The sequence below is a fragment of the Vigna angularis genome, chromosome 8, assembly GCF_016808095.1.
Source record: "Vigna angularis cultivar LongXiaoDou No.4 chromosome 8, ASM1680809v1, whole genome shotgun sequence".
Lineage (NCBI taxonomy): Eukaryota > Viridiplantae > Streptophyta > Magnoliopsida > Fabales > Fabaceae > Vigna > Vigna angularis.
This window is the reverse complement of record NC_068977.1, coordinates 5982768-6010552: the sequence shown is the minus strand read 5'-3', so window position 1 is coordinate 6010552 and position 27785 is coordinate 5982768. Positions and strand designations below refer to the sequence as shown.

Sequence of the window (27785 nt, the reverse complement as noted above, 5' to 3'; positions counted from 1 at the left end):
CTAGACTAAATCCAAGTAATGAAAGAATTTACTGTGAAGCAAAGCTTTTGGGATCATACTAAAGGATTATGATTTAGAGGCCTTCACCACCTCCTCATATGCTCATGCAATCTCCTCTCACACAAATAGTTATTTCTGATCACGGATTTGCTTTTGGTACCGCTACAAAAGACCTCTTATTAAGGGATGTATCTTATGTGTATATAAACCCATGTGTATTTCATATTTTATCCGATGTGGGACTTTGTTTGTACCCAACAATTTCATGGTAGATTTGGTCCTTAGATAATTTTATAACATATATAGTTGTTATCACATTAGATAATGACAACATGGTCTTAAACCTTCTACTATTTAGCTAGAACTTTCAATTATAAAGCTTCTTTCACTACCTCTATCAAACCAATTTGGGATGTTTCTGTGTAAAGACCAAGTAGTCCGGTTGAACTTGAGGACAACCCGATTAGCTTGGTGGTACCTCTACGCAGCTCAGAGCAATATGAAGGAAGCCTGAGTGAGTCAAGCCCAACCAAATTGCTGGGATCCTTGGATAGCCTACAAAGCTTGGTAGAGAGTGCAAAAGTGGAGAGCTCAGATAGTCCAAAATTAAGAGATACAATGTGTCTAAGAAAGCTAGATTGGATGCTTTAAGAAAAAGTGAAGAATTTTAGTGTGAGAACCACCATCATAGTAAAGTAGCCATTAACAAATCGAATTTGGAAACAATGATGTTGAAGTTGTGGTAGACCATGGTGACAACAAGGTTATTGAGAAGATAACCTGAACAAATAATAAATTAACAAATCTTAAAGACAAGACGGACAAAGTCAAGAGGACGACGACTATAATAAAAATGAAGTCGTCAAATTAGGAAGTCGGTCAATGCAATGAAAGAGTCGATTGTGAAGAAAATGAAGAATCTAGTTGAAAAATATTAGTTTGGTTTGGGATGGTGCATATCAAAAGTTAGAGTGCAATGATAAAAAAGAAAAAGATTTAAGTTTATTATGAAGAAATTGTTACATAAAAGTAAGTCTAAGAGATTTATTAGTAATTTTGTTTGAATTTTATTTTATTATTTTGAGTACAATAATATTAGTTTGATTTTTATATAAATAATAAGATATTAATTGTTAATTTTAACTTTTCATTATTTAGGTATAATATTGATTAATAAATTAAATAGTTTTTTTTGCATCAGTTAATATTTTATTTGTAGTTTTTATTTTTTAGTTAGTTCACGGTTCTATTTGTAACTAACTATTTAAAAGCGGGTTTAATGAAATCACGGCGGGTTAATTGCATGGATTATTTGTTGGTGTGACGTTTATTTTTCTACACACGCTGAACATCGTCGATTTTCTTACATTTCCGCGTTCGAACAGGGTTTCGGTGCCGGATTCTTGATCCCTGGGTTCCGATTTCGTTTCTCTAATTTCGTTTCCACGTTCTCTTAGTTTTATAACTTTTCGTTTTCTTGATCGTGAATTGATGCAGTGAGTGAAGAAGGTCGTGGACGATGAGCAACGTGTTCGAGGGATACGAACGCCAATACTGCGAACTCTTGGCGAATCTAACGAAAAAGTGCACTGCTGCTGGTGCTCTTAATGGAGGTACTGGAAAATTCTAACTCGATTCTTCCTTTTTTTTTTTTTAAATTTCCAGCCGTCTTGTGTTATTGTTTTTGATTTTATAATGTATAAGTTTAGTTAATTTGCTTGGTTTTTCGGGGTATTTTTGTGTACTGGTATTTCTTTCTTTTGTAGGATATAGTCCAAAAGTTTGAGTTCTTAGTTTTGCATTTCTTAATAAGATATGATTGAAACTCCTTTATTGTAGAATTTTGTTACATTGCTTTAATTTAGATAATAACATTTAGTATGAATTAGGATCATTTAAATTATTGTTGTGTGTACAGTTAATTTGTCAAGTTCATTTGCTTATTTTGTTTATAGGTTTTTCTTTCTATTTTAGAATATAATCTAAAAGTTCACAAGATCTTTTTTTTAAAAAAAAATGATCTAAACTCCTTTATTACTGGATTCAGTTGATTGAATTTGGATAATGGCACATATCATGAATTAGGATCGTTTCACTTATTGGTTTGTATAGCTCCTTTGGACCCGTTGTGTAGCTCTCTCCTGGTGGTTGAAATTCTGTCCAGAAAATTTCTCCTCTCAACGGTTTTCAGGATGTCACTGCTACTATTGTTTTCCTTTGGTCATGACTAGGGACACTCTTTTATTTGTGTCTTCTATATGTCATTTTAGAAATATCTCATAAATTTTGGAGAGACAACTACAACTGCAATTTATGCATTTCTTGATGATGTAAGCTGTGTTTTGGAGTCGACACTGCATTCTGTTGATTTTGGACATTTGGTTATAAAGGTTAAAAATGGCTATGTAAAGTTCCCTATCATTTCTGTTTCGTTCTACTGTACTATTTCAGAACTTGTTTTTCTCCCTTCTATGTTTGTTGCTGCATTTTTTTTTTGCACTTTTTGTCAGTTGAATGGGTGCGTGGAGTGCATTCTAAAGTATGCATGGTAGAATAAAGTGAATTCTTGTACACATTTGGCATGCCAACAGTTTTTTACTCTATAAACATAAATTCTTATGGATCTTATCATTTTTATAGAAGATTATCTTAATTCTTGAGTAATGAACTATAGGAATGTCAAACTATGGAAAGTTTTTATCAGGATGAAGTGTTGAATCTTATGATTATTTTGGAGCAATACACATTTCATTATAATTTTTCCACACCTTCTGTTCATTTTCAGAGCAAAAGAAACAAAAAGTTTCTGAAATAAAGACTGGAATTGATGCAGCTGAAGCTTTGGTACTTCTTTTTCTTCTGCAATAGAAAGTTGTCTTTATTTTCTCTATACTCTGGTTCTGATATGGTTTATTTAATGAATCTGTAGGTTCGAAAAATGGAACTCGAGGCCAGAAGTTTGCAGCCAAACGGCAACGTGCTTCTTGCTAAGTTGATGCAGTATAAATCGGATCTAAACAATCTTAAAACCGAAGTGAAGAGAATTGTATGTTCGGCATGGGATGAATTGTTGGATGGCATGGCAGATGCTATGAAGGTATGATTAATTTATTTTAGCATCCTCTGTTGATACTTGAAGATGATTAATTTTCTTTAATCCGACATCCAGCCATCCGTCGTCTCTTCAATAAAAGGTCCTAAACAAAGCTATCTGACTGCCGTGAGAGATTACTATGCATCCGCAACATCTCAGGACGATTTAAGAACTTACTATATTGCAAAAGCGAATTTCCACGCGGTAATGGGCACGTACCACATTGTTTCCAAGAATTTCTCAAAGGCGGCGGAAGAGTTCAACTCTGTCTCAGAAGAGCTTAGGGCGTCGGAAGCTTATAAGACTACCGGCAGCACTGGTGCGTCGTCCCTTCTTACTTGCTCTTCCCCTCCCTCCGCGGAAGCTTATAATAAGACTACCGGTTAGTGCCAAAAATGACTCACGAACCTGCAGCGGAGACTCTTGAACAATCATATAAGGACTACCAAGAGAACCACAGTTGAAGAGGTGATTCTTTTAAACATTTCTTATCATATATACATGGTCTGGCTTTCAATAATAGCAACGTCATCTTTCTTTAGTTTCCATATTTTTTTTCTTTGTTCTTTTTCTTTATTACTAAAAAACAATATCAAACCAAATAGTTCGATAAAATCAATTCTATATGGTTGTCAAACCTATTAAACAATGAACTCGGGAAATTAAAATATTAAAACTGCATATTAAAATGGAATGAATGAATATTAACAATTTTAGTTTTGCTTCAAAACTATGGTTATTTTATATATATCCAATATATATATAATTTTCTTCAATTTATAACCTTATTTATGCTGTTTACTAAAATAATAAATGTTATAAAACTACTTCAAGAGATATAAGAATTTTAGTCTACAAATATAATAGTTTTATTAAGCATGCACACTAAACTAAAATCCGAACCCTAAATGGTAAAAGAACTCACCTTATCTTCTAACTTGTTTGACTTTTCTTCCCCAAATATATTCAAAGTCTTTGAAAGTCTTAGTTTGATTATTTAGTGTTGTTGATATATATGCTGGGCATTGTTGGTTGTTAGATTTGATTTCCAAATTATTGGTTGTTAGGTTTGATTTCCAAATTATAGGTTTTGTGAGGTGAATCCCGTCAAAACTGGTTCTACTCTATAACAATGTTTAGCCTCACCCTTCTTGAGTAGTTAATTTCACATTTTTTTGCACAATTAATGCTTACTGGTTTGTCTTCTCTGATATTGCAGCACTCGGGTTTACATGGTGGTGACCCAGGGGATGTTGTTTGTATGGAGAATGGGGAGACCATTTCACAATGGTGGAAGCTTTACTTCTTGACGTTTGGGGTAAGACGTAGCTCAAAAACCTCGAACCTCAATTCAAAAAGAAAATTTCTTGACAAAAAAAGAAAATTTCTTGACAAAAAAAGAAATTAAATCCTATCCATCTCTGATACAAAGAAAATCAGGCGGCCGGTTCTTCATGGTTGGCTTCTTCCTGGTTGGCAGCGGCCTGGTTGGCTTCTTCCTGGTTGGCAGCGGGTCTTGGCCGTGGCCGTGGCCGTGGCCGTGGAGTATCACGTCTGGTTTCTTGTATAATAACGAAGGACTGCCGGCATCTTGACCACTCCAGCTTCGCTCGCTCGAATTTTCCTTCTTCTACGTATTTCTTGCACAGCTCCAGATGTTGCAAAATAATATCAGCATGAGTTTCTACTAGCCTGTCCATGGTGACGTGGGGAAAATGACAGAGTTATCCCCCTTCCAAACGACGACCTTTTATTTATAATTGGAATGATTTTCGAAAGAGTAGCAATACGGTGACACGCTTACGTGTCACTTACATTCATTTGACACGGTCCACGTCAGCTTTTTAAAAAAAAAACTGTAAAGTGGAGGGTAAAAGTGGAAAAACACCTAGGATTTGTGTTTTCAGATTCGAAATCCCCATTTGAGTTTTCTTAAGAAACTCGATTTCCACCACTGTCATATGCTTCTCAGTTTCATCTTTCAGACACCTTTTTGGTTTGATTTTACGGTCCAGGTTTGGTCTTCGGATTTGTGTCGCGCGTTTCCATCAAGAAACTCCATTTCTGTCGCGCGTTTCGTCTTCGGATTTTACGGTACAGGTTTTTGATTTTTTATTTTCTGTGTTAGGCTGTGTAGTTTTTGTGGCAATGTAATTTTTTGGTACATCGGTTTATTGATGTGGGGTTGTGGGGGACCAATATCTGATTTTTGGGTTGATGTGAGGTGGGGTTGGTTTGTTGGTGATGTGTTCTATGTTGGAGGTGGGGTTGGGGTTGCTTTGCTGGTAACGTGTTTTATGTAGGAGCTTTATGTGTGGTGCGACAGGAAGCAGAGTAGTAAAAAGGTTGAGTCTTTTGAGTTTCATTTTGGCCCTAGGGTGTAGGCGTGATACGGGGTCCATTTGGTTTAAAATTGGGGAGGTGGTTTCTTAGACTTTTGAGTTTGTTTTTGTCGCTATGCCGTTGACTGAGGTTGGTTTTTAAGACCCTTTATGCATGCATGAGTTGAGTAACGAGCTGCAGGAAGTGGTTATGTTGTTAATACTTAAGATTGAAACTGTAAAATAATTCTAGAGGGCTTGATTGATCCCTCTCACAATCTTCTATTTATATGAATAAATTGATACACAAATACATGATAAATAGGGTAACCCTAGACACAATATAATCATGATAAATAGGGTAATCCTAGACATAATATAATCATGATAAATAGGGTAACCCTTGACACACTATAATGATGATAAAATAGGATAAATATCCTAACACTCCCCCTCAAGATGGAGCATACAAATTGTATGTACCAAGCTTGGAACAAATAAACTCAATCCGAGGACCCTTTAATGACTTGGTCAATACATCTGCGAGTTGATCGTTTGACCCAATAAACTCAGTACATATTTCTTTGGTCAACAACTTTTCACGAACAAAATGACAATCAATTTCTATATGTTTAGTCCTCTCGTGAAACACTGGATTTGATGCAATGTGGAGAGCAGCTTGATTGTCGCAATACATCTTCATAGTATGGATGTCACAAAATTTAACCTCTTGAAGGAATTGTTTCACCCATATAAGTTCACATGTTAGTGATGCCATTGCCCTATACTCGGCTTCCGCGGTTGATCGAGCTACTACATTATGTTTCTTACTTTTCCATGAAATAATGTTTCCTCCCAGAAAAACACAATATCCTGTTGTAGACCGTCTATCAATAGGTGAACCTGCCCAATCTGCATCACAATACCCAGAGACATGAATGCTTCCTTTATCTTCATATAACAATCCTTGCCCGGGAGCCTTCTTTACATACCTTAGAATGCGAATGAGAGCATTCCAATGGTCAATACATGGAGCCTGCATGAACTGACTAACCACTCCAACTGCAAAGGATAGATCTGGCCTTGTAATAGTGAGATAAATCAGTTTGCCAACCAGCCTCCTATACCTTTCTGGATCGGAGAATAATTCACCTTCTTCTGTCCTTAATTTCTGGTTTGGGTCCATGGGACTGTCTACCGGTCTACAATCAATCATGCCTGTTTCTTGTAATATATCAAGAGCATACTTCCTTTGGGAGATTACAACTCCATCTTTTGATTGCGCTACTTCAATACCTAAGAAATATTTGAGACTTCCAAGATCCTTGGTTTGAAAATGTCTACACAAGTACTCTTTTAGTTGAGATATTCCAACAGCATCATTTCCTGTAATGACTATATCATCAACATATACTATTAAGTAAACACATTTCCCGAGAGAAGAATGACAATAAAAAACTGAATGGTCTGCTTCACTGCGTTTTAGCCCAAATTTTTGAACAATGGAGCTAAACTTTCCAAACCAAGCACGTGGGGATTGCTTGAGGCCATATAGAGATCGATGCAATTTGCATACCATACCAGACTCCCCCTGAGCAACAAACCCTGGAGGTTGCTCCATATAAACTTCTTCCTCAAGATCACCATGTAGGAAGGCATTCTTGATATCCAATTGATGAAGTGGCCAGTGACGAATGGCTGCCATGGCAAAGAAGAGACGAATAGTAGTCATCTTGGCTACAGGAGAGAAAGTGTCACAATAATCAAGACCATAAACCTGAGTGTAACCTTTTGCAACAAGCCGAGCTTTGAGCCGATCAATTTCACCATCAGGGCCAACTTTAACTGCATACACCCATCGACAACCAACCGCCTTTTTTCCTGGGGGAAGGGGCACCAGCTCCCAAGTATTACTGTGGTCAAGAGCCTGCATTTCTGCAATCATAGCTTGTCGTCATCCAGGATGATCAAGTGCTTCTTTCACATTCTTGGGTATAACAACAGAGGACACTGAGGATAAAAGAGAAAAATAGGAGGGCGACAATCGATGATAGCTTAGAAAATTATAAATGGGATGAGGGTTCCGAGTGGAACGAGTACCTTTTCTGAGGGCAATAGGCCATGCTGAATCATTTGCACCAGGAGGCGTGGGAGGAGGTGACGAGGGAGAAGAATCTGAAGTAGGAGATTCACCATTGTCTTGGGGAGGTGGACTATCCATTGGGGCCCTGTGTGGGATGATCTCAGTATGTGGAGAAACAGGTGTAGAAGGATTGTGATCATGACTGGGAATGACAGAGACGGTGGAGTTATTTGACTCAACCATTGGAATAGGAAGGACCTGCTGGAGGATAGAAACATCCTGAACAGATGGAGAGAAGTAAGGAGTCTGTTCAAAGAATGTGACATTGGCAGACATGTAATACTTCTTAGTTTCAGGAGAGTAACACCGATATCCTTTTTGAAGTCGAGAATAGCCTAAGAAGACACATTTGAGAGCGCGAGCGGAGAGTTTGTCTAGACCTGGAGACATGTCATGAACAAAACAGACACAGCCAAACACTCGGGGAGATGTATGAAAGAGAGGATCATTAGGAAACAAAATGGAGAAAGGGACTTTATTATCAAGAGAGGAGGAGGGCATCCTATTAATAAGATAACATGCAGTTAAGATGGCATCCTCCCAGTGATGGACAGGAATATGGGCACCAAGCAAAAGGGTACGAGCAGTTTCAACCAAGTGTCTATTTTTTCGTTCTGCTATACCATTTTGCTGTGGTGTATGAGGACAAGTAGACTGATGTAAGATACCATGGGAACTCAAGATGGCCGAAAAGGAGGATGAAAAATACTCTTTGGCATTATCACTTCTTAATATTTTGATTACTTGACCAAATTGATTCTTGATTTCATTCAAAAAGGATGTAAAGATAGCTAACAATTCAGAACGATTTTTCATAAGATAAACCCAAGTACATCTTGAATATTCATCAATAAAGGTAACAAAATATCTAAAACCAAAGGAGGAGATACGACTAGGTCCCCATATATCAGAATGGATGATGGAAAAACTAGAATTACATATTGATTGAGACCTTTTAGGAAAGGAAGATCTAACATGTTTTCCTAATTGACATGACTCACATTCTAAGGTTTGGAGACCACTAAGTTCAGGACACATCTTTTTTAATTTGGACAAATGAGGATGGCCAAGTCGATCATGTAGCACTTTAGGATTAAGAGCAGCAACACAAGACACCCTTGGACGAGATCCAAAATGGTATAATCCGCCAGCTTCATATCCTTCTCCAATCTGTCTCCCCGAACCACGCTCCTGTATAACAAAAGATTTATGATCAAAGGTTATTGAACAATTTAACATTTTAGTCAACTGGCTTAAGGAAATTAAATTAAAAGGACAATTAGGGACAAAAAGGACTGAGTTGAGATTGAGGGAGGGAGACAAAGAAACATGACCGACTCCTTTGGAAGAAGTTTTAGATCCATTTGCAAGGGTTATGAAATGAGGTTTTTCTCGAAAGGAAATAGATGAGAACAAAGAGGTATTACCAGAAATGTGATCAGAAGCACCTGAGTCAATTACCCATGAATTTTGACATTCCATAGATTGAGAAACGCACGCTGTTGATGTATTGGGAGATTGAGATGGTTGTGCCAAGCTGTTAGACTTTAACCTTAAATACTCTTGATATTCATCCTCAGAAAACATAGAAGTGGAGGTTTCAGTTTTCAAAGTGGAAGTTTCAGTCTTCGAAATATTGGCGGTTTTGGAAGGGAAACCATGTAAGGAGTAGCAATTCTCTTGAGTATGACCCATCCTTTTACAATATGTGCATTGAGTACGTCCCCGACCTCCTCGTCCTCCTCCTCTAGTGCCACGTCCTCCTCTTCCTCGTGTGACAACCATGACAGATGGTTCCACTAGTTCATGCGTTTCTTGAGTTTGAGATACCGGGACACGCAGAAGGCGAGTGGTCAATGTTTCCATAGAGGGGACCTCATGACTAGTTAGAAGTTGATCTCTGAGATGATCAAAATCGGGATGTAGGGCACGAAGGATCAACACCATGTAGAATTTGTCTAGTTTCTTTTTTATATCCTCTAATGGATCTACTTCCAAAAACATCCTAAGTTCTTCGAGAGCAGATTGGGCTTCAGCCATGAAGGACACCATATCATGGTCTGCCATTTTAAGAGATGCAAGTTTATTCGTAGTGTCATAGAGACGTTGAATATCGTTGGCATAAATGCTTTGGGCTTTCTTCCAAAAGGAGTGACAAGTTTTGAAAGCCCTCAAAGATACAAAAAGTTTGGGTTCCACTGATTGCCATAACAAGGCACACAACTGGAAATCTGCTTGTTTCCACTGATCAGCTTTTTCAGTAGGCACATGGCTTCCATCTCGCTCAAGGTGGTCATAATGCCCTTGGCCAAGGAACCACATTTCAACGGCAGCAGACCATGATAGATAATTTTTTCCATTTAGCTTCTCGGAGGTAATTGATGGACTTCCAGAGAAGGAAAGAGTACTGCCAGACGCCATTTCTGAAGAAGACGAATAGTACTAACGAAGAACAAGAAAACCCTAAGGGTTTAGACGAAGGAAACTTTGACAGTGATGGACGACGGTGGTCGGCAATGGCGGGCGGTGGCCGGCGGTGGCCGGCAACGGCGGGCGGTGGCCGGAGACGGTGGCCGGACGGTGGCCGGCGACGGACGACGGTGGCCGGCGGTTGACAGTGGCCGGCGGCGGGCAGCAGCGGGCAGCGGCGGGCAGCGGCGGGCAGCGGCGGGCAGCGGCGGGCGACAAAGAACTGTGGCGCCGGACAGATATATATTACGAGACAGAAACCAGAGCGGGATCGACCCGCTCTGATACCAACTTAAGATTGAAACTGTAAAATAATTCTAGAGGGCTTGATTGATCCCTCTCACAATCTTCTATTTATATGAATAAATTGATACACAAATACATGATAAATAGGGTAACCCTAGACACAATATAATCATGATAAATAGGGTAATCCTAGACATAATATAATCATGATAAATAGGGTAACCCTTGACACACTATAATGATGATAAAATAGGATAAATATCCTAACATTAATCGTATGTGGTTATTTGTAAATCTGGTTTTGTACTGCCGTAGAAGTTTTTTATATTCAATGAGACAATGAGAGCCTTAGAAACAACGAGACCCTTCACAACCTGCTAAGCCAGTGACCTTGCAGGGCAACCTTTTCTTCCACTCCCAAACGAAATCAGATTGCAATATTCTCCCTGCATTAGCTGGTTATGTTGTTAGTCGGATGTGGTGATTTGTAAATCGGTTTTTGTACATCTGTAGCAGTTTTTATATACAATATCAATGTCCACATTTTAAAGTGCAATCAGTGGTGTTATGGTTAGTTATGCATGCATTAGTTAGATACATTGTATTTTTTGGTACAGTAAGTGGTCAATGTTCAAATTTTAATATCACGATTCCACTTTATGCATGCATTAGTTTGATACACTGTATTTAACCAATTTATTAATTTGAACATGTGACTGTCAAGTGAGATACATAGTATTATACAATCAATATTATTTTGTTTTGTTAAATTTGCAGGATATAGTGATATGGACAAAGATGTCAGTGAAATGGTAAGTATGGTGTATTTTTATTAATTTACCATTAAATATGCACAATGTTGTATTGAATTAAGTAACATACGGTTTGATTTATACTTGCAGGCCTCACTTAGAGTTAGGCATCGAGTCCAGACACAACATATAGTTCAAGTGAACGGTTGCCTATCATCCTTTCAAAAGGAACGTTTAAAGTCAACACCTTTCAAGTGGTTGGTGGATTTGGTTGATGATATGGTTATTTCTAGCCCTATTCTTATAGAGTTAATCAGTAGGTGGGACGTGGTTCATAAGGCGTTTAGGATTAGGGAGAATTTAGTGCCTTTTAGAGTTGATGAAGTTTGTTTTTTTTTTAGGTTTACCTAATGTTGGTGAGAGTGTTAATTTAGAGAATGATGTCGGTGGCATTGTATAATACTTGGAAGCAATAGATTCCTAAAAAAAAGAGAGAATTATTGGAAGCAATAGATTACCATAATTTCTTCCAACCTCAGAGTTGTTCATTAAATCATTTGTTAAATTCTGAATTTGTAAGTACTTCAACGTATACCTTTATCATAACATGTGTTGTTCACTATATTGATGTTTGTGGTTGTGGTTCTGTAGTTGTTTGTGCCTACTGTGAGTGATGACCATTGGTGGTGCTATTGTGTCAATTGCCAATCAAGGGAATTTTTCATTTTAGATTCTCTTGGTCATAAGAGGCGGACCAGATATGGTATTGACAAGGCAATGGTAAGAGAAGTTGTTTTGTACACTTGTTATTTTGATGGAAGTATTATTTTAGCGTCAGTGGTGTACAATAATAATGAATGTGTTGAATACAAATTTCCAAGGTCGGTTGTTTGCAAGAGTTATTCAATATGATAGATAATGAAGCAAATTGTGAGGAGCGACAATTGAAGGTCATTAAAGAAGATTTGCCAATTCAACCAAATACGTTAGTCACCTTATCCATAACCAATGTATTAGGTTGTGTCATATGTGATCCTTCTAATATTAGTTTAATGTGTAGGTATGATTGTGGTTTGTTGGTGATGAAATATATGGAGTTATGGGACAACCAACCTAAATTTGATGGGAAAAAAATGCCCGATTACACAACGGTTGGTCTTCTTTAAGTATATGTTTGTATTGTTTTAAATGGTTTTTTAAAACAGGTTATTAATTATAATATTTCACTATGTAATATCAATGCAGGAGCAGTTACAACTTATTCGACAACAAACGGTGTGTGATTGGGTATTACATGAAGGAAATATGCATAGAAGTACAGTAATGAAGAACTGTGGAATGCTATAGCAAATGAAGAAGTCATGAAATAGGATATAACTTGTAATGATGTTATTGGAATATGATAGAATATGAAACAATTTTTGTTCTATGGTTTTTTAAGTTGTTTACTATGTATAGTGAAGGATTAGTTATGCACTAGTATCACCAACGTCCATTTTGTGTACATAAGCTATTAACTAAATTAGCAGAACTTGCAGTGAACAAAAGTTATCGAGCAAATAACCATATAAAACTTAACAGATAACCACTAACTGTACGAAAAATATTTGACATTGAAATTGAAGTTCAACACTTGTATTGTTGTGTCGTCCGTCTCTCTTCGTTCAAGCCTTGCTTCTTCTCGTTCGTTCAAGCCTTGTCTCTCGTCCGTCTTCTCTCTCGCTGTGTGACTGCATCCTGGACAATGAGAACATTAGCAGAATGGAAGCCCTACATCTATACGGCATTGTCTAGGATTGCTAAGAAATTATCAAATTTTGACATGTATAAGATGTTCAAATATGTACCTAATGTTATTTGACAATTTTGACATGTATAAGATGTTGAAATATGTACCTAATGTTATTTGACAATGTACACTATGTGTTTGTAATAAGAATAGTGGTTGGATTTGGAAATGAATTGTTTTTACTTTGCGTTTGTGTTTGTTATAATGACAAAATTAGCGATTGAAAAATAAACGCAGCATTATAATTAAAATTTGAACAGTACGAGACCATTTTCACTAAAATTAATGGTAATTAATGCGACGGATTTGATAAATTTCTGAGTGGGGAGATGGGTGTAGGTGATTGATGTGAATGTAAGAAGCGTGGAGTGACAGGTGATGAGTTGGAGGAGCAAGGTGTGCAAGGAATGAGTGAGACTGCTGAAAAATGGGGCTGGTAATCGTTTACAGCAACCCTGTAAACAATTACCCGAGAGAAATTGTCAATTTGTACAGAAAGTCCAACACAGGTATTCAGTCAGGTGAACACAGGTCACCATTGGACAGAAAATGACTTTTATGCTAATCTGGACCTGTCTGAGGCTTGTGCAGGTGTTCCAGTGGTGGGAGAGGGTGGATGGTGATGTGATGTGAGGCCAAGGAGGGTGGGGTGACCCCTCATGAGTTGGGGGAGCAAGCTGTGCAAGGAATGAGTGAGACTGCTGAAAAATGGGGCTGGTAATCGTTTATAGGACCTCTGTAAACGATTACCCGAGAGAAAATGGGAATTTGTACAGAAAGTCCAACACAGGTACTCAGTCAGGTGAACACAGGTCACCATTGGAAAACAAACTGACTTTTCTTCTAATCTGCACCTGTGTGAGGCTTGTGCAGGTGTTCCAGTGGTGGGAGAGGGTGGATGGTGATGTGATGTGAGGCCAAGGAGGGTGTGGAGACCCCTCATGACTTGGAGGAGTAAGGTGTGCAAGAAATGAGTGAGACTGCTGAAAAATGGGGCTGGTAATCGTTTACAGGAACCCTGTAAACGATTACCCGAGAGAAATTGCCAATTTGTACAGAAAGTCCAACACAGGTACTCAGTCAGGTGAACACAGGTCACCATTGGACAAAAAACTGACTTTTCGGCTAATCTGCACCTGTGTGAGGCTTGTGCAGGTGTTCCAGTGGTGGGAGAAGGTGGATGATGATGTGATGTGAGGCCAAGGAGGGTGGGGTGACCCCTCATGACTTGGGGGAGCAAGCTGTGCAAGAAATGAGTGAGACTGCTGAAAAATGGGGCTGGTAATCGTTTACAGGAACCCTGTAAACGATTACCCGAGATAAAATGGGAATTTGTACAGAAAGTCCAACACAGGTACTCAGTCAGGTGAACACAGGTCACCATTTGAAAAAAAACTGACTTTTACGCACCATTTTGTATGACATAATTAAATTCATTATAACACACCATTAATAGAGATTCAGTTACACAACATACACAACAAAATGATACATTGTACGTTTCAAATATTACAGTTATCCATGAAATAATGTTAAAAGAGTGTTAAAAATGTGTTGTTGGAATATCGCGGTCGTTCAGTAAATAACCGAATAAAGTTGTCCATATATCCAGTTACTGCATCAAAGATGTCCATATATCCAGTTAACCAGTAATATTGTTGTACAAAATAAAATTCAGAAATAACCACAAAGGTCTAACAACATAACCATTTATTGTAACCAAATCAGCGCCTATGCATTTAGTGAACGAGCGCTCTCTACACGTGACCGAGCGTTCGTTCTGTACAGCTGACCGAGCGTCCAGCGTTTTCGCCCATTTATTGTAACCAAATCAGCGCCTATGCATTTAGTGAACGAGCGCTCTCTACACGTGACCCAGCGTTCGTTCTGGACAGCTGACCGAGCGTCCAGCGTTTTCGCACATCACCCTGTCGCCCAGGACGGTCGTCACATAGCGAGCGCACGAACATTTCATAGCAAGCTGACGCTCGTCGCCCACTGCACGCACAAGAGGACGGTCGTCCACAGAAGATCAAGTCCACGCTCGATAAGCTAGTGGACGCTCGTCCATACGTCAGTCGCTGGCACATGGACGGTCGTTTATAGGTCGTGCAGACGCTGGACCAGTTGGACGCTCGTCCAGACGCTCATCCAGAAGGACGGTCGTCCACATGTGGACGCTCGTCCAGACGCTCATCCAGAAGGACGCTCGTCCAGAAGATCGTACAGAAGTGGACGCTCGTCCATAAAATTGGACGCTCCTCCAGAAAATTGGACGGTCGTTTATAAAATAGGACGCTCGTGGTGGTGTACAAAACCAAATTGCATAAATAACCACTTGTATTGTTGTAGAAAACCAATTCAATAAATAACCGAATAAAGTTGTCCATAAAGTTAAACACTTTTAATTTTCACGAAATGAACTTCATATAAAACTTATAACATAACGAACATTACATAAGCACTTAATGCAACAACAAATTGATCAACATAAGTTAAGTAGTTCACAAATTTTTCTAAATAACACATCCATGTGACCACGCACAATATTCGACAACAAACAACAACGATAAATCTGAAATACAGGCAAGGAAATTATGAAAGTTTTAACATAGGCCATTTATATTGTTCTTCTTTCATCCAGTGCCTTGAGGTTTGTGAAGAAGTGGAATCAATTTCGATAGAATGTCATCAACGGAGCGTGTTGGAGGCTTGTTGGTATCAATTGGTATTGATAGACGTACTAGGTCATCAGTTGGGCCCCCAATATCACTTCCAAAAACCTGCACAATCCGAGAGTATCATTTAAAGTCCTAGAAAAGTTTACAACATATATAATAGTACAATAGAAAATTGTTCACCAAAATCTTTACCTTGACAATATTCCTCAGAGTTATGTTAAGATAGTATGTTTCACGTATTGGTGAAAAAATTGAAACCTGTAGAAATATTATTGGCGGAATCCATATTTTTATGTGGGAATATAAGGTCAATAGCTAAGTGTTAATGAAAATGAAATATACTTACATCTTGTAGGATTATCACACTTCCAACTTTTAAGTGTATGCCTATTTCAGGATGATCAATGGCCTTGTGGTGAACACTTGCTTTTACAGTCCCTGTTGGATCCTGTTAAGAAAGAGGTTCATTTATCAGAATTATATTTGAAGCTGGTCGTCAAAGTAAATATACATCAACCTACCCGAATTGTTATTTTCATGTCACCCAATCCGTTATGTTCACAAGCTTTAACAATACATCGCAACAACGATAACTTACAAGTTCCTCTCAATGAATCAAGGGTTGAGATATGCTCAACCTCATGTTTAATCAACAATCCTGCAAATGAAATAAATATTTCGATAATCTTCCTAAAATAGCAAATTACAAAAAATCTATGAACATCAACTCCCAATTAGGTTTTTACCGTGGATGTCAATGAATTTTTCAGCCCATAACCATGCATTGGAAGTGAAGTCACGATCAAAACTAGCTTTAGCTATGTCTCTCAATCTCCTAGTATGACAATCAACTTCGTCTTTAAACAACTTAAACATCTCTCCATTAACCCTAACCCCTAAACCTAAACAAAGGTCTAACTTGGTGAATGGAATAAAGACAGACCTAACTTCAAACCCGCCCCTCCTCTCTGACCATCTACTACACAATTCTAAAAGTAGTGTCCTACTCATTTTGGCATCCACATCAATGGACAATAGCCATGCAAAAGGAGTTGTTTGTATCAATGTCTTTTGCACATCTGTTAATAATGTGTTCACATGTGCCAAGTATTTTGTCCTGCATGAATGCCGTACATAAACCTATACATCAAAGTATACAATTGAATAAGTCAGACAAATCATTTCACCAAATTAATTTTAAAAACATAATAAATCATCATGTGTATTCAAACCTGTTTCTCCATAATGACTCTTCCAACTATCTCTATGGTTTGTACTGAATGTCCATAAAATAAACAAGTTAGACTTCAAGCCATAAAAGATAGAAAATTAAAAATCATGTCTGTCATTCATCAAATATCGTTTCAACCTACCAATTTATTAACCTAATTATATCAAACATTCTACAAAAAGACAACATAAAAAATAAAATAGTGGTAATAATGATTGTGTGGATAGTAGGAAAGCATTAAATACTCTGTGGAAGGGAATACATACATTTGTCATAGGGTAATCATGCAATCTTCAAGTTCACGAACATTTGTAAAATCTAACTCCTGCATCAATTGTCATAGGGTAATACATGCAAAACAATTAATTTCGTAAGAGCTGATTCCACAAGGACACTAGAAACAGAAAAATTGGAGAAACAAACTTTTGGTGTTAATCAACCACTTAGCTCTATGAAAGAATAACCTATATTTAAATTCATAAATTAGATGAAACTATTCTCTACATAAAATCCAAGGAGTTATAAATAACAGTGGCCAAACACCATATACAAACCACAAACAACATAATCACACAATATATCTAGGGGCAAACAGGGCACAATGCAAAATGCTAATACAACTGACCAATAAAGGGCAACCTAGTAGTGATATAAATAAAATATATGTGATGGATTCCAAAGAAAATTTATCACTCAGTAAAAAACAGTGGATGCAGGTAAATAACATATACAATACATAAATTAAAAATAAAATGGTGCCACAAGCAAATGTATGAAAAATTCAGGACACCTTAAACTGATGTTCAACTCTCATGACAATATTTCCCTTTTTCTAACTCAAAAAAAATATCATCAAACAGATAATAATGAAGGAACACAGAGGGAGCCAATGCAGCATGGACAGGGAGTTTTCGGACTATAACAAAAAGGGGAATCATTTCAATCAGTTCATGGGAAGTAGCTCCAGCATTGGCGCGAAGACAGTTAGAAACGTTTGCGTTGCATTTCGTGCTGCTGCTGAGCAGAATAACCGTGCTGGGTAGTTGCCATTTTGAAAACTATTCCAATCACTATTCCCTCTGATTTCGTGGAACTTTTTCACTCTGTAGCTCTCCATCGACACTACCCTTTTTCCATTTCTTGTAATCATCTCACACTTTATCCATTTATTGCAATATTCCCTTTTGCAAATAAGCAAACCAAGCCCAAAAACACTAACGACAGTAAATAATCCTACAGGTTTGCCCAATCCAGAATTTTATCTCTCACGACATTTCCCCCTTTAGTCTAGGGTTTCCGATAAAATACCAAAAATAAAAACAAAGATAGACAAATTCTGAGAAAAGAACAAAGGAACAACAGTATCATACTTTATATTATTCAAACGGTACAAAGGGGAGAAATAAGAAAGGGGACAAACCTTCCGCGCTCCACATCGATCACGTCCGGTACGAACTTTGCCTTCGGCTACACCTTCGCTGGTACAAACTTTTCCTATCACGTCCAGCCTCCGGTGGCAGCAATGGTGTTAGGTTTGTGTTTTCTCCCTCGATATCTCTGGTTCTCTCGTTATCTCTCGTTCTCTCTCAATCCTAACCCTAGCTCGAAATTTCGAAATTTGAAATCCCACACACGATCCTAAGCCAGCAAGTTAACTCGAGCGTTTCGAAATTTGAAATCCCACACACAGATCCTAAGCCACACAGTGAAACGCAACGTTTCATTTAACTTTTTTACCTGCCAACTCAGCACCAGCCCATAATGTCAAATGACCAAGCTATCCTTCATGATGTTGACAGTTTTCGGGGCCCACCGCATGTCAAATGAATGTTATTTGGTTTAACCGTGTCAAAGAATCATTTTTGTTTTCGAAACTCTGTGTAAATTTCTCTATGTAATGGATTATCTTTGTTGAATCTTGTGTTCTATTCTTGTTATTCACACATATGATGGGAATTTATGCTATTTGAGTGGTTGTAATTATTGGAAAATGTTTATACTGTGGACATAGGTAGAATAACCAAGGTAATTTGATTCTAGACATAAATTGAAACTTTTGGTCATCATAAACATAATATTTAATGCAAAACTTGTGTATGAAACGACTATTGTTTTTGCATGAAGATTTAGAATTTGTCATCTAAGGGATTATAGGCTTGTATACTTTTGATGTTGATGCTTGATTATGTGAGAAATATATTGCGTAGAGAGTTTTACATAGTGAAGAACATGAAATCCAATCCCGGTGAATCTATACTTGAATTTATTTCATAAATTGTAAACATGAAATTTATGTTTTGTTTGTTAAAAATCCATTGATGTTCATATTTCTAGCCAAAGTAAATAATCACAGTTAGCTAATTCAACACAAATCTGTTGGAAAAACGATACTTGAACTTACCATTTATATTAGTTATGCGATTCAATACATATAACAAACAAATAAATATGTAAGTCTTGGTATCTTTTCTTTCATAATTTCTTTCATAATTTCATATATATATATATATATATATATATATATATATATATATATATATATATATATATATATATATATATATATATATATATATATATATATATATATATATATGAAATTTTCTTTTTTTCCGTAAAAATATCTTTTTTCCAATTTTACTTTTGAACGTTATTTTTAATTAAAATAATTATATTTTCATTTCTTTAAGAGTCTAGAAAATAATATTTTTGAATTGATAATGGATTAATTAAAATAGTGATACTTACTTATTTTAATATTAAAATATTAAAGTGTAAATATAAAGTTTTATAAAAAAGTTTTACTATTTAAAATCATCACTTTTTTTGGAAATCATTCTTCTGAAACTTTCTCAATTCTCTCTTAGCTTTCTCACTCTCTACTCCTCTATTTGAAGATTGGAGATTGCGAACTGCTAGAGTGATCTTCACGGCGTGTTCTCCAACCAATCAGTATATATGTTTATACACGTGTCCCATGTCCTAATGTTTCTTAATTAAACTACATTTATGTGTTTGTGTCTGTTTCGCATTCGGGTTTCATATATCCAATGCTCTAATAACCATCTAATTTCAAGTGAAGATGGATGACATATGTGGTGGGAAGAATATGAGGTGCTCTAATAACCATCTAATTTCAAGTGGAGATGGATGACATATGTGGTGGGAAGAATATGAGGTCCTAGTATAGGGGGTTTACCTTGGCCAAAGATATTAATGAACTAACTTTTTGTATGATAAGATAAAACACATTATCAATGACTCTGCAGAACAGTAGAAATATGCATAACTTTTCAAAGTCTGATATTAATATTTGTATCTAAATAATTGAGTCTTGTATAAGTCTTTGTATATGATATGTTTTTTTAGCAATGATTTGTATGAATGACTAAGTATGTGATGTTAATTTTATTTCCATTATATAAAAATTCTTTTGCACATTAATTTACTTTCTACAATGTTATTTTCTTCTTTGCGGCAATTAATTTAATTGGTGAGTTAAGAAGGAAATAACAATTGATCTAGCTTAGGAAAAGAAAGATGTAACAATTTAGTTTCCAGGTTTGATCTAGTTGTACATAATCCTTTTGAAAAATTTGGTAGTTATCTTCTTTCGGTGTAATATCTTGAAGTTATATAAAACCATTCCATACAATTTTGGTATTATGGTAATACTTAAGCTAACTATAATAAATTTTCCTCTAGATATTGGATTATCTACTATTGAATTATTGATTTTGTGATGCACATTTTAGTGGTATTAATTTATTAAATGGGATATTACATTTTTACCTTTTAAATAACCAATAAGTTTAAATTTAATTATTTTTTAAATTATAATAAATATTTCATCATTTTATCTTTTTAAATTATTTATTTAAATTTAGTTATCTTTCTATTTAAATTATTTATCTATATTAAAAAAAGTACAAAGTTTCCATATTTTTATCAAAATAAAATGTTAAGTTTATGTTATTTTGTTTTGAAGGATATGAAACAAAATGTTAAGTTGGTGTTATTTTCCAAGTTTTTTTTAGTAATAACTTGTATGATTGAAAACATAGAAGAAGCAGCATATTCGAACATTAACAGAGATGCTGATAAGAATGTGCCACCTAAGCGACAACGTATGGCACATGAGTTGCGTTAACTACTTTACTCAAATGATGTCTTTTACAGTTACACCACAGTGATCAACCTTGTTAATGCTTTGTTTAGTTACCCTTAAGAATACAACATCATGTACAGAAAAAAAAGTTCAGCCATTCCTTCATTTTGTGCCAGAAATGAAAATCTGCACCACCTTATGCATGCTGGCCATGGTTTTGGTGATGATGACCAGCGACTTCATCACCGTCATGGCAGTGACTGAGAGTCACATTCCCACCACTTTGGATGGCCCATTTGAGCCTGTGACCCGCCGGTTCGACCCATCACTGCGACGGGGCAGTGATGACCTGCCCATGACTCATCCAAGGCTCAGAAAGAATGTCACTTTGAATTTCCCTGAACAGATTGCTCTTGCAATTTCTTCACCAACTTCTATGTGGGTTTCTTGGGTTACTGGTACTTTACCTCCTCTCCTCAGAGTTTCCAAAAAAGCTGTCATTTTTAAGAATAATTAGTCCATGATAGTTCAAAGGGGTTTTATTTGGCATCTGATCTCAAAAGCTTGATAGTTCTCACAAAAAATGTCTTTTAAGGTAGTTTTTGTTCATCACATGTTATCATTAAAATGCAATTTAGCATCTCCAAGTAAGAACTAAATTGCACTTTGATGATAATATATAGGGAAGATAGCTACTTTCATGGACTTTTTTTCTTAATTTATTTGAATTACAGGATTATATTGAATCTGTCGTACACTTTGAGAACGAAATAGACCATTCTACTGTCATAAGAAGGATGATTTATGATTTGCCGACAGTGTAACATTCTTTAAATTGAAAGTGGGCAGAAAATAAATTATTTTTTGAATGTTAATAGTGTTGTGTTCTAAAGCATCAAGTTGTTGTTACTTGTTTGTGTTGTTTGGTTTCGGATAAGGGGATGCACAGATTGGCCTCAACGTGACCCCAGTAGATCCTGCATCTATTGGAAGTGAAGTGTGGTATGGAAAAGAGAGTGGCAAGTACACAAGTGTTGGGAAAGGTGATTCTGTTGTTTACAGTCAGTTGTATCCCTTTGAAGGCCTATGGAATTACACCTCTGGTATCATTCATCATGTGAAACTTGAAGGTATGTTTGAGTTTCTTTTGATTTGTATTTCTGCTCAAATGGAGGGTTGTTGGAAATATAAGTGAGTCTAAATCCCATGTCGAGTAGAGATGAAAATTTTTAATAATATATAAGAAAATAAGACTCCGAAACTCGTTATCTTAATGTTTTGAGTTGGTGATGATGTCAATTCTTTATATGGGTTGGACTCATGTTTCATTGGTGTTATCTGTCTTGTGCTTAAAAGACCTATTGTTGTTATTGTTAATTACTTAGGTTCTTAAAAGCAATACTTTCCAAAGTTTGATGTTTGTCTTGTGACACAATTCTTGGATAAAAGAACTCTTTTGAACGATTGTTCTTGTGATAAAATTCCTTTAAAGGAATGTGACTTATTTTCTGTAATTTTTTTAAGATACAAACTGTAAGATATAAACCAAGTGAATAATTGCAATGATACAAATTTGTTAGCAGTTTGGAGAAAGTTCAGAGATACTTCTTTCTTGGTGCAGGTCTTGAACCTGGAACAAGATATTATTACAAATGTGGGGATAGTTCTATTCCAGCCATGAGCGAAGAGCGTTTTTTTGAGACTTTTCCAAAACCTAGTCCAAATAATTATCCAGCTAGAATAGCAGTTGTTGGAGATCTGGGCCTCACAAGAAATTCTACATCAACTATTGATCATCTAATTTATAATGATCCCTCAATGATTCTAATGGTTGGAGATTTGACATATGCAAATCAGTATCTTACAACTGGTGGAAAGGGAGTTTCATGTTATTCATGTGCATTTCCAGATGCTCCTATTAGAGAAACGTATCAACCTCGATGGGATGGGTGGGGAAGGTAAACTACCTCAACTTCTGAGTTCTATGACAAATTATGTAATCAAGACTATCTGAAGCAGACTAATCTAATTGTGTGTTAAAAGATAACTTGAAAAAAAATCTACTTTTCTCTATATGGACATGGGATAAATAGGCATTTTGTTGGAATTTATGTAAGTCTAAGTTCCACATGAATTTTGTAAGGGACAAGTTTTTTTCAAAATGTTTCTTCTGCTTTGATATTATTCTGCATATTCTTTCATTTGGTAGTTTGTTAGGCTTGTGAATTTGCTGCATTATTAGTGCTATGCATATATGCTTGTTAGAAAAACATATTGAGGGTGGAAGGGGAAGAGGTGAAACATTAGAATCTCTGATACAAATAGTTGAAAAGCAATTTGGTTTCTGAAACATCAGGTTTATGGAACCTTTGACCTCAGAAGTTCCTATGATGGTTATTGAAGGGAATCATGAGATTGAACCTCAAGCTGGTGGGATCACATTCAAATCATACATGACACGATTTGCAGTTCCTGCAGAAGAAAGTGGCTCTAAAAGTAACTTCTACTACTCTTTTGATGCTGGGGGCATACACTTTATCATGTTAGGAGCATATGTTGATTACAATAGTTCTGGTAAATGATAACTAATGCATACCTTGTGTAAATTAACCACTGAATGCACATAATTTTAGATGCTTCAACTCAACTTGAAGTATTTCAATTCAGGTGCACAATTTTCTTGGCTGAAGCAAGACCTGCAAAACATAGACCGTAGTGTGACCCCTTGGTTAGTAGCTGCAATGCATCCTCCATGGTATAACAGTTATGCTTCACACTATCAAGAATTTGAGTGTATGAGATTGGAAATGGAAGAGATTCTTTATCAATACAGGGTTGACATTGTTTTCAATGGTCATGTGAGTTAAATTTTTGTGCTTTAGAACATTAGTTTGAAAATATCCAAGATCTCTCTTCTGCAGTTTTACATAGATTTTTTTCTTATGATGGAGTTATGCTGTTCATATATTATAGGATTAGGAAATGTGAAAAAATGCATTCTAAGCCTGCCTGAAATTCTAAACCTAGAGCTTTTATGGAGATAAATTCATGGATGTTGCTCTTTTCACTTGTTAATTTAATTAGTTAGTCTAGGACTTTTTTTGGCAAAATATGTAATGAATATCTTATTTTGCACAATTTTTGGAAATAGAATTATCTGCAACTGTGTTGAAATTAAGAGTATTTTACAAGTAGGTTTTTCCTATTGTTCACACAAGCAGTGTCACATGTTGTCCATGTTGCAGGTTCATGCTTATGAGAGGATGAACAGAGTTTATAATTACACATTGGATCCTTGTGCACCAATCTACATAACTGTTGGAGATGGTGGAAATATAGAGAAAGTAGATGTTGATCATGCAGATGACCCTGGAAAGTGTCCTTCTCCTGGAGATAACATACCAGAATTTGGTGGAGTTTGCAAATCAAAATTTTCCTCTGGTCCTGCCAAAGGAAACTTTTGTTGGAACAAACAACCTGAGTGGAGTGCTTTTAGAGAAAGCAGTTTTGGACATGGAATACTTGAGGTTAAACCTTCATACTCTGAACCTTTTCACAATAATAAGACAAATTTACAATATACAAGTGAGTGCAAACTTCATCTTACAAGTTGATTTTGTAGGATTGAATTAGACTTAAAATCCATTACTTAAAGATGGTATAAAAAACATTTAAAAGTCTATCCTAATGAAAGTTATTGTTTATTAAAGTTATAGTGCCATCTGTTATCGAACCATCCATAAATACCTAGTCCCTGCTCAAAATGTATACGCCTTGGAATGATGAGGTATGTTGGAGTTTCACATTGATAAAAGCCAAGGAAAATTTACAATATATAACCCGGTACAAACCTTATTTTACAAAATGATTTTATAGGGTTGAGTTTGGCTTAAATTTCACTTATTAAGGATTTCTATTACTGGTTCAATTAGCTCATTCATCTATTGTTTTGTTCTGGTTAATGGTCATTGGAATATGGATAATACTATTACTCATGATCTATGAATCTATTTGGATAAAGTTTTCAATACACTTATAAGAAAAAAAATGGAATGAATTTCTCCATGAATTAAAATAGCTTATGCATATGCTATTTTGTAGAACTTGTCTTAGATTAATATTTTATAAGACAGTTTTTTAATTATGTATATGTTAATTTTAGCTTATGGAGAAGTTTATTTCACTTTTTTCTTCTCTTGGAAGTATTGTGGAGAAGTTTATCCAAACAGATTTTATGTGCATATAATCACAAGCTTTGGGATGCTATGTTTGTCTTTGTTAGTTTGTGCTTGCTTCAACATTGCAAGATGTTTACACCAATGTTTAGTGGTGGTGTGCAACTTGATAAGGAAATAATTTAGTTGTTACATTCATTTGTACATGGAATCAATTAGAACGATTCATACGTTTGGGTGTAAATGAATCAACCTAGTCAAGTATTTGAAGCTAGTGATGAATAAAGTAGTGCTCCAACTTGAATGTTTTATATAGACATGTCAAATTCAAATCTTGAAATTGTTTGTTTGAAACTTGGAAGCTTGAGTTCAGCTGATTTAAGTCTATAATTTGATTATTTTCCTTACCTTTATCAAAATTCTTTTTGAAGTATCTTTTAGGTTTATTAATTTAGTCTTTCAAAGATAGGCTTATGCTAAATGATGAATTCTCTATATGAATGGTACTTCTAGCTTTGGGTCTCTAATGTCTCTAATTCACTGGTCAAACTTGCTTCTTTTTTCTTTAATCTCTTCCAACAATTCGCAAGTGGGAAAAGATTAAAGAGGAAAAAACAAAAGTAATCACAACATTATCTTGTTGATGACAAAATCAAAGAACAAAATCTGTCCATGTATATTTTGGATGAAAAAGTTTCTTTGTATGTGGTTATATAATGTATTTCATTGAATTTTTCTTTCTGTTCATGACATGGATACAGTCCATGGATTCTCACCTACATGATATCTTTTCTTTTCTTCAAAATTCTATCATCGTATGTTGCATGCAGGCTGTGAATTCCACGTATGCACTATGGACTTGGCACCGAAATCAAGAAAACTATAAAGAAAATGCAGTTGGTGACCAAATATACATTGTGAGGCAACCAGAATTGTGCATGAAAGACTTAAAAGTAATGTTTCCATATATAAGCTTTATCATGCACAAGCTTTTTCCTCAATATGATATTATATGTGAACGTGAGAATTTCATATAGTTTTTTTTTTATATTTTATATCAACTAGAAATAAGACAAATTTACTATATAAATAAATAAAAAACTTATTTTATTAATCTGTTTTATAAGATTTAGTTAGACTTAAAGTCTATTTCCTATATATAAAAAGTTTATCTTAAAAATGTTTGTTATTTGTTGGACTTATTGTATTACTTGTATATAAGTGAGTAGAATCACATCTTAAAAACTGATTTTATATAATTAAGTTAAGCTTAAAATTAATTTTTTATGTGAACCAACATTCTCTAAGACAAAGGGAAACTGTTTTAACTGACTTCAAATTTTTGTTTTGTTGTTTTCAACTGATAAGGTGCAGAAGCTACATCCAATACCATGTCTAGCCAAGAATTTTTTTTCTTCTTGTTGTCTTCTTTGGTGTAAAATTGAATTGATATCCCTAAGGATTTATGATATGTTGGTTTCAGTTTGATGTTATTCCCAACTGAGATTGAAGAGTAAATTCAGTTTGGTGACATATTTGATCACCCTAAAATATAGGTTTTCACATTAAAATTTTGTCTGAAAACTTTCCTTTGAAATGCTTTTGTAATTTGAATTCAAGCTGTTAAAATCCATGCACAGTAAAATTCACTTGATAAGTATTATTTTTGGTGCAACTTTTCCAACTTTTCCAAGCCGCCATTTTTGAGTTGCATTATTGATTTCTATTTGTGTAGAATAGAAATTTTTCACTTGACATTTTACTTATTACAGAAGGGTTTTGTTTTGTTATGTCAATAGTTGATTATCAATTTTGTTTGCTTTACTTTTATTGTCAATTTTTCATAATAAAAATATTGAAGTTATTTTTTGGTTTTTATGATTTCAATTTTCCTTTGCCTTTGTTGTAACAGCCACAAGATTCACAACAATCACTTCCATACAATTCTAACCCTAAATCGTCTCATGCTCCTACCCATCTTTCTGAGGTATGTATGTTCCTTTGTGTTTATTTTCTTTACTTTAAGGGTTTGCTTGGAAACATTTTTTTCATAAAAAATTTCAAGAGAGAACAAAAATAAAGCAAAATTAGTTTTTTGAAATTAGTTCATATGTAAGTTAATTAATTTGAAGAAGCATAAATTAATTTTAATTTATGAAAAAAAAATTCATTTTTTTTATTTGTCTCTCGTAGAATTCTATCATCATATTCCTTGGACTTCTCTTTATATATGGTCTATATTCTCAGGTAAATCAGATTGCATCTCTTGTTTGTGTCCTTGTGAAATTTTGGTGTGTGAAAAACTATATCTTAATATTACAAAATTAAAATGTTCCAAATTATGTTGTTATTGATGTTGAAAAAAATGAAAGCTGTTGAAGAATTGGCTCTGATTGTTTTCTTTCTCTTTCATTTTGAAGGTGAAATGGAGCTAGGTTTCATTGTATAAAATCACAAGAATATTGGAGTGTAAAGAATATTCTCTTGATATTTCATGGATGTATATTATGGGTGATTTTATTTGGCTTTTAAGAGAGGGAAATCACTTTTTTTAAACAGAAAAAGCACTTATTAATGTTCAGTAAACCAAGTAAATTTTCCCCTCTCTACACTTTTTAGTGATGTATGTCTTTACTTTTTTTAGTGATGCATGGGATTGTTAATTACAACTCATATGAGATTGTTTAGCACTTCCATGATGCATTTGCTATTTTAAATTGATATTTGTTCCAATTTCAAATTCTTTTGATATAATATTGAAGTCAATATTTAAATA

The 27785-nt window shown here is 35.4% G+C and overlaps 3 protein-coding genes across 7 annotated transcripts; 2 read left to right on the top strand and 1 right to left on the bottom strand.

Moving 5' to 3' along the window:
* The first annotated feature begins 1314 nt into the window (after positions 1 to 1314).
* Positions 1315 to 12793, top strand: LOC108345210 (ubiquitin-like-specific protease ESD4). 4 transcript variants are annotated; one of them, XM_052867654.1, is made up of 8 exons: positions 3421 to 3562; positions 4314 to 4412; positions 11051 to 11085; positions 11176 to 11307; positions 11677 to 11805; positions 11907 to 12010; positions 12086 to 12176; positions 12271 to 12793. In XM_052867654.1, exons 2-8 carry the CDS (start codon positions 4382 to 4384, stop codon positions 12370 to 12372), a joined length of 624 nt encoding a protein of 207 aa, XP_052723614.1. In that variant the 5' UTR covers positions 3421 to 3562; positions 4314 to 4381; the 3' UTR covers positions 12373 to 12793. The 4 variants fall into 4 exon arrangements, 2 of the variants coding, with proteins under 2 accessions (XP_052723614.1, XP_052723613.1); XM_052867653.1 differs by having other exon boundaries at positions 3513 to 3562; positions 4314 to 5188; XR_008245045.1 differs by lacking the exons at positions 11051 to 11085; positions 11176 to 11307; positions 11677 to 11805; ... (1 more) ...; positions 12086 to 12176; positions 12271 to 12793 and adding exons at positions 1315 to 1392; positions 1498 to 1613; positions 2786 to 2844; positions 2930 to 3097 and having other exon boundaries at positions 3170 to 3562; positions 4314 to 6391.
* A 2479-nt stretch (positions 12794 to 15272) lies between these two features.
* Positions 15273 to 18533, bottom strand: LOC128193562 (uncharacterized). Its single transcript, XM_052867303.1, has 8 exons — positions 18147 to 18533; positions 16993 to 17051; positions 16728 to 16771; positions 16242 to 16635; positions 16017 to 16153; positions 15842 to 15943; positions 15688 to 15753; positions 15273 to 15597 (listed from the first exon to the last, which is right to left on the bottom strand). The coding sequence occupies exons 3-8, from the start codon at positions 16737 to 16739 to the stop codon at positions 15451 to 15453; spliced, it is 858 nt and encodes a 285-aa protein (XP_052723263.1). The 5' UTR covers positions 16740 to 16771; positions 16993 to 17051; positions 18147 to 18533; the 3' UTR covers positions 15273 to 15450.
* A 2391-nt stretch (positions 18534 to 20924) lies between these two features.
* On the top strand, positions 20925 to 27703 carry LOC108346087 (purple acid phosphatase 23). Of its 2 annotated transcripts, XM_017585046.2 has the most exons (10): positions 20925 to 21292; positions 21773 to 21964; positions 22456 to 22792; positions 23191 to 23408; positions 23502 to 23692; positions 24080 to 24361; positions 25840 to 25962; positions 26922 to 26996; positions 27203 to 27256; positions 27430 to 27703. In XM_017585046.2, exons 1-10 carry the CDS (start codon positions 20932 to 20934, stop codon positions 27442 to 27444), a joined length of 1848 nt encoding a protein of 615 aa, XP_017440535.1. In that variant the 5' UTR covers positions 20925 to 20931; the 3' UTR covers positions 27445 to 27703. The 2 variants fall into 2 exon arrangements, with proteins under 2 accessions (XP_017440535.1, XP_017440536.1); XM_017585047.2 differs by lacking the exon at positions 27203 to 27256 and having other exon boundaries at positions 20926 to 21292.
* The last annotated feature ends 82 nt before the right edge of the window (positions 27704 to 27785 follow it).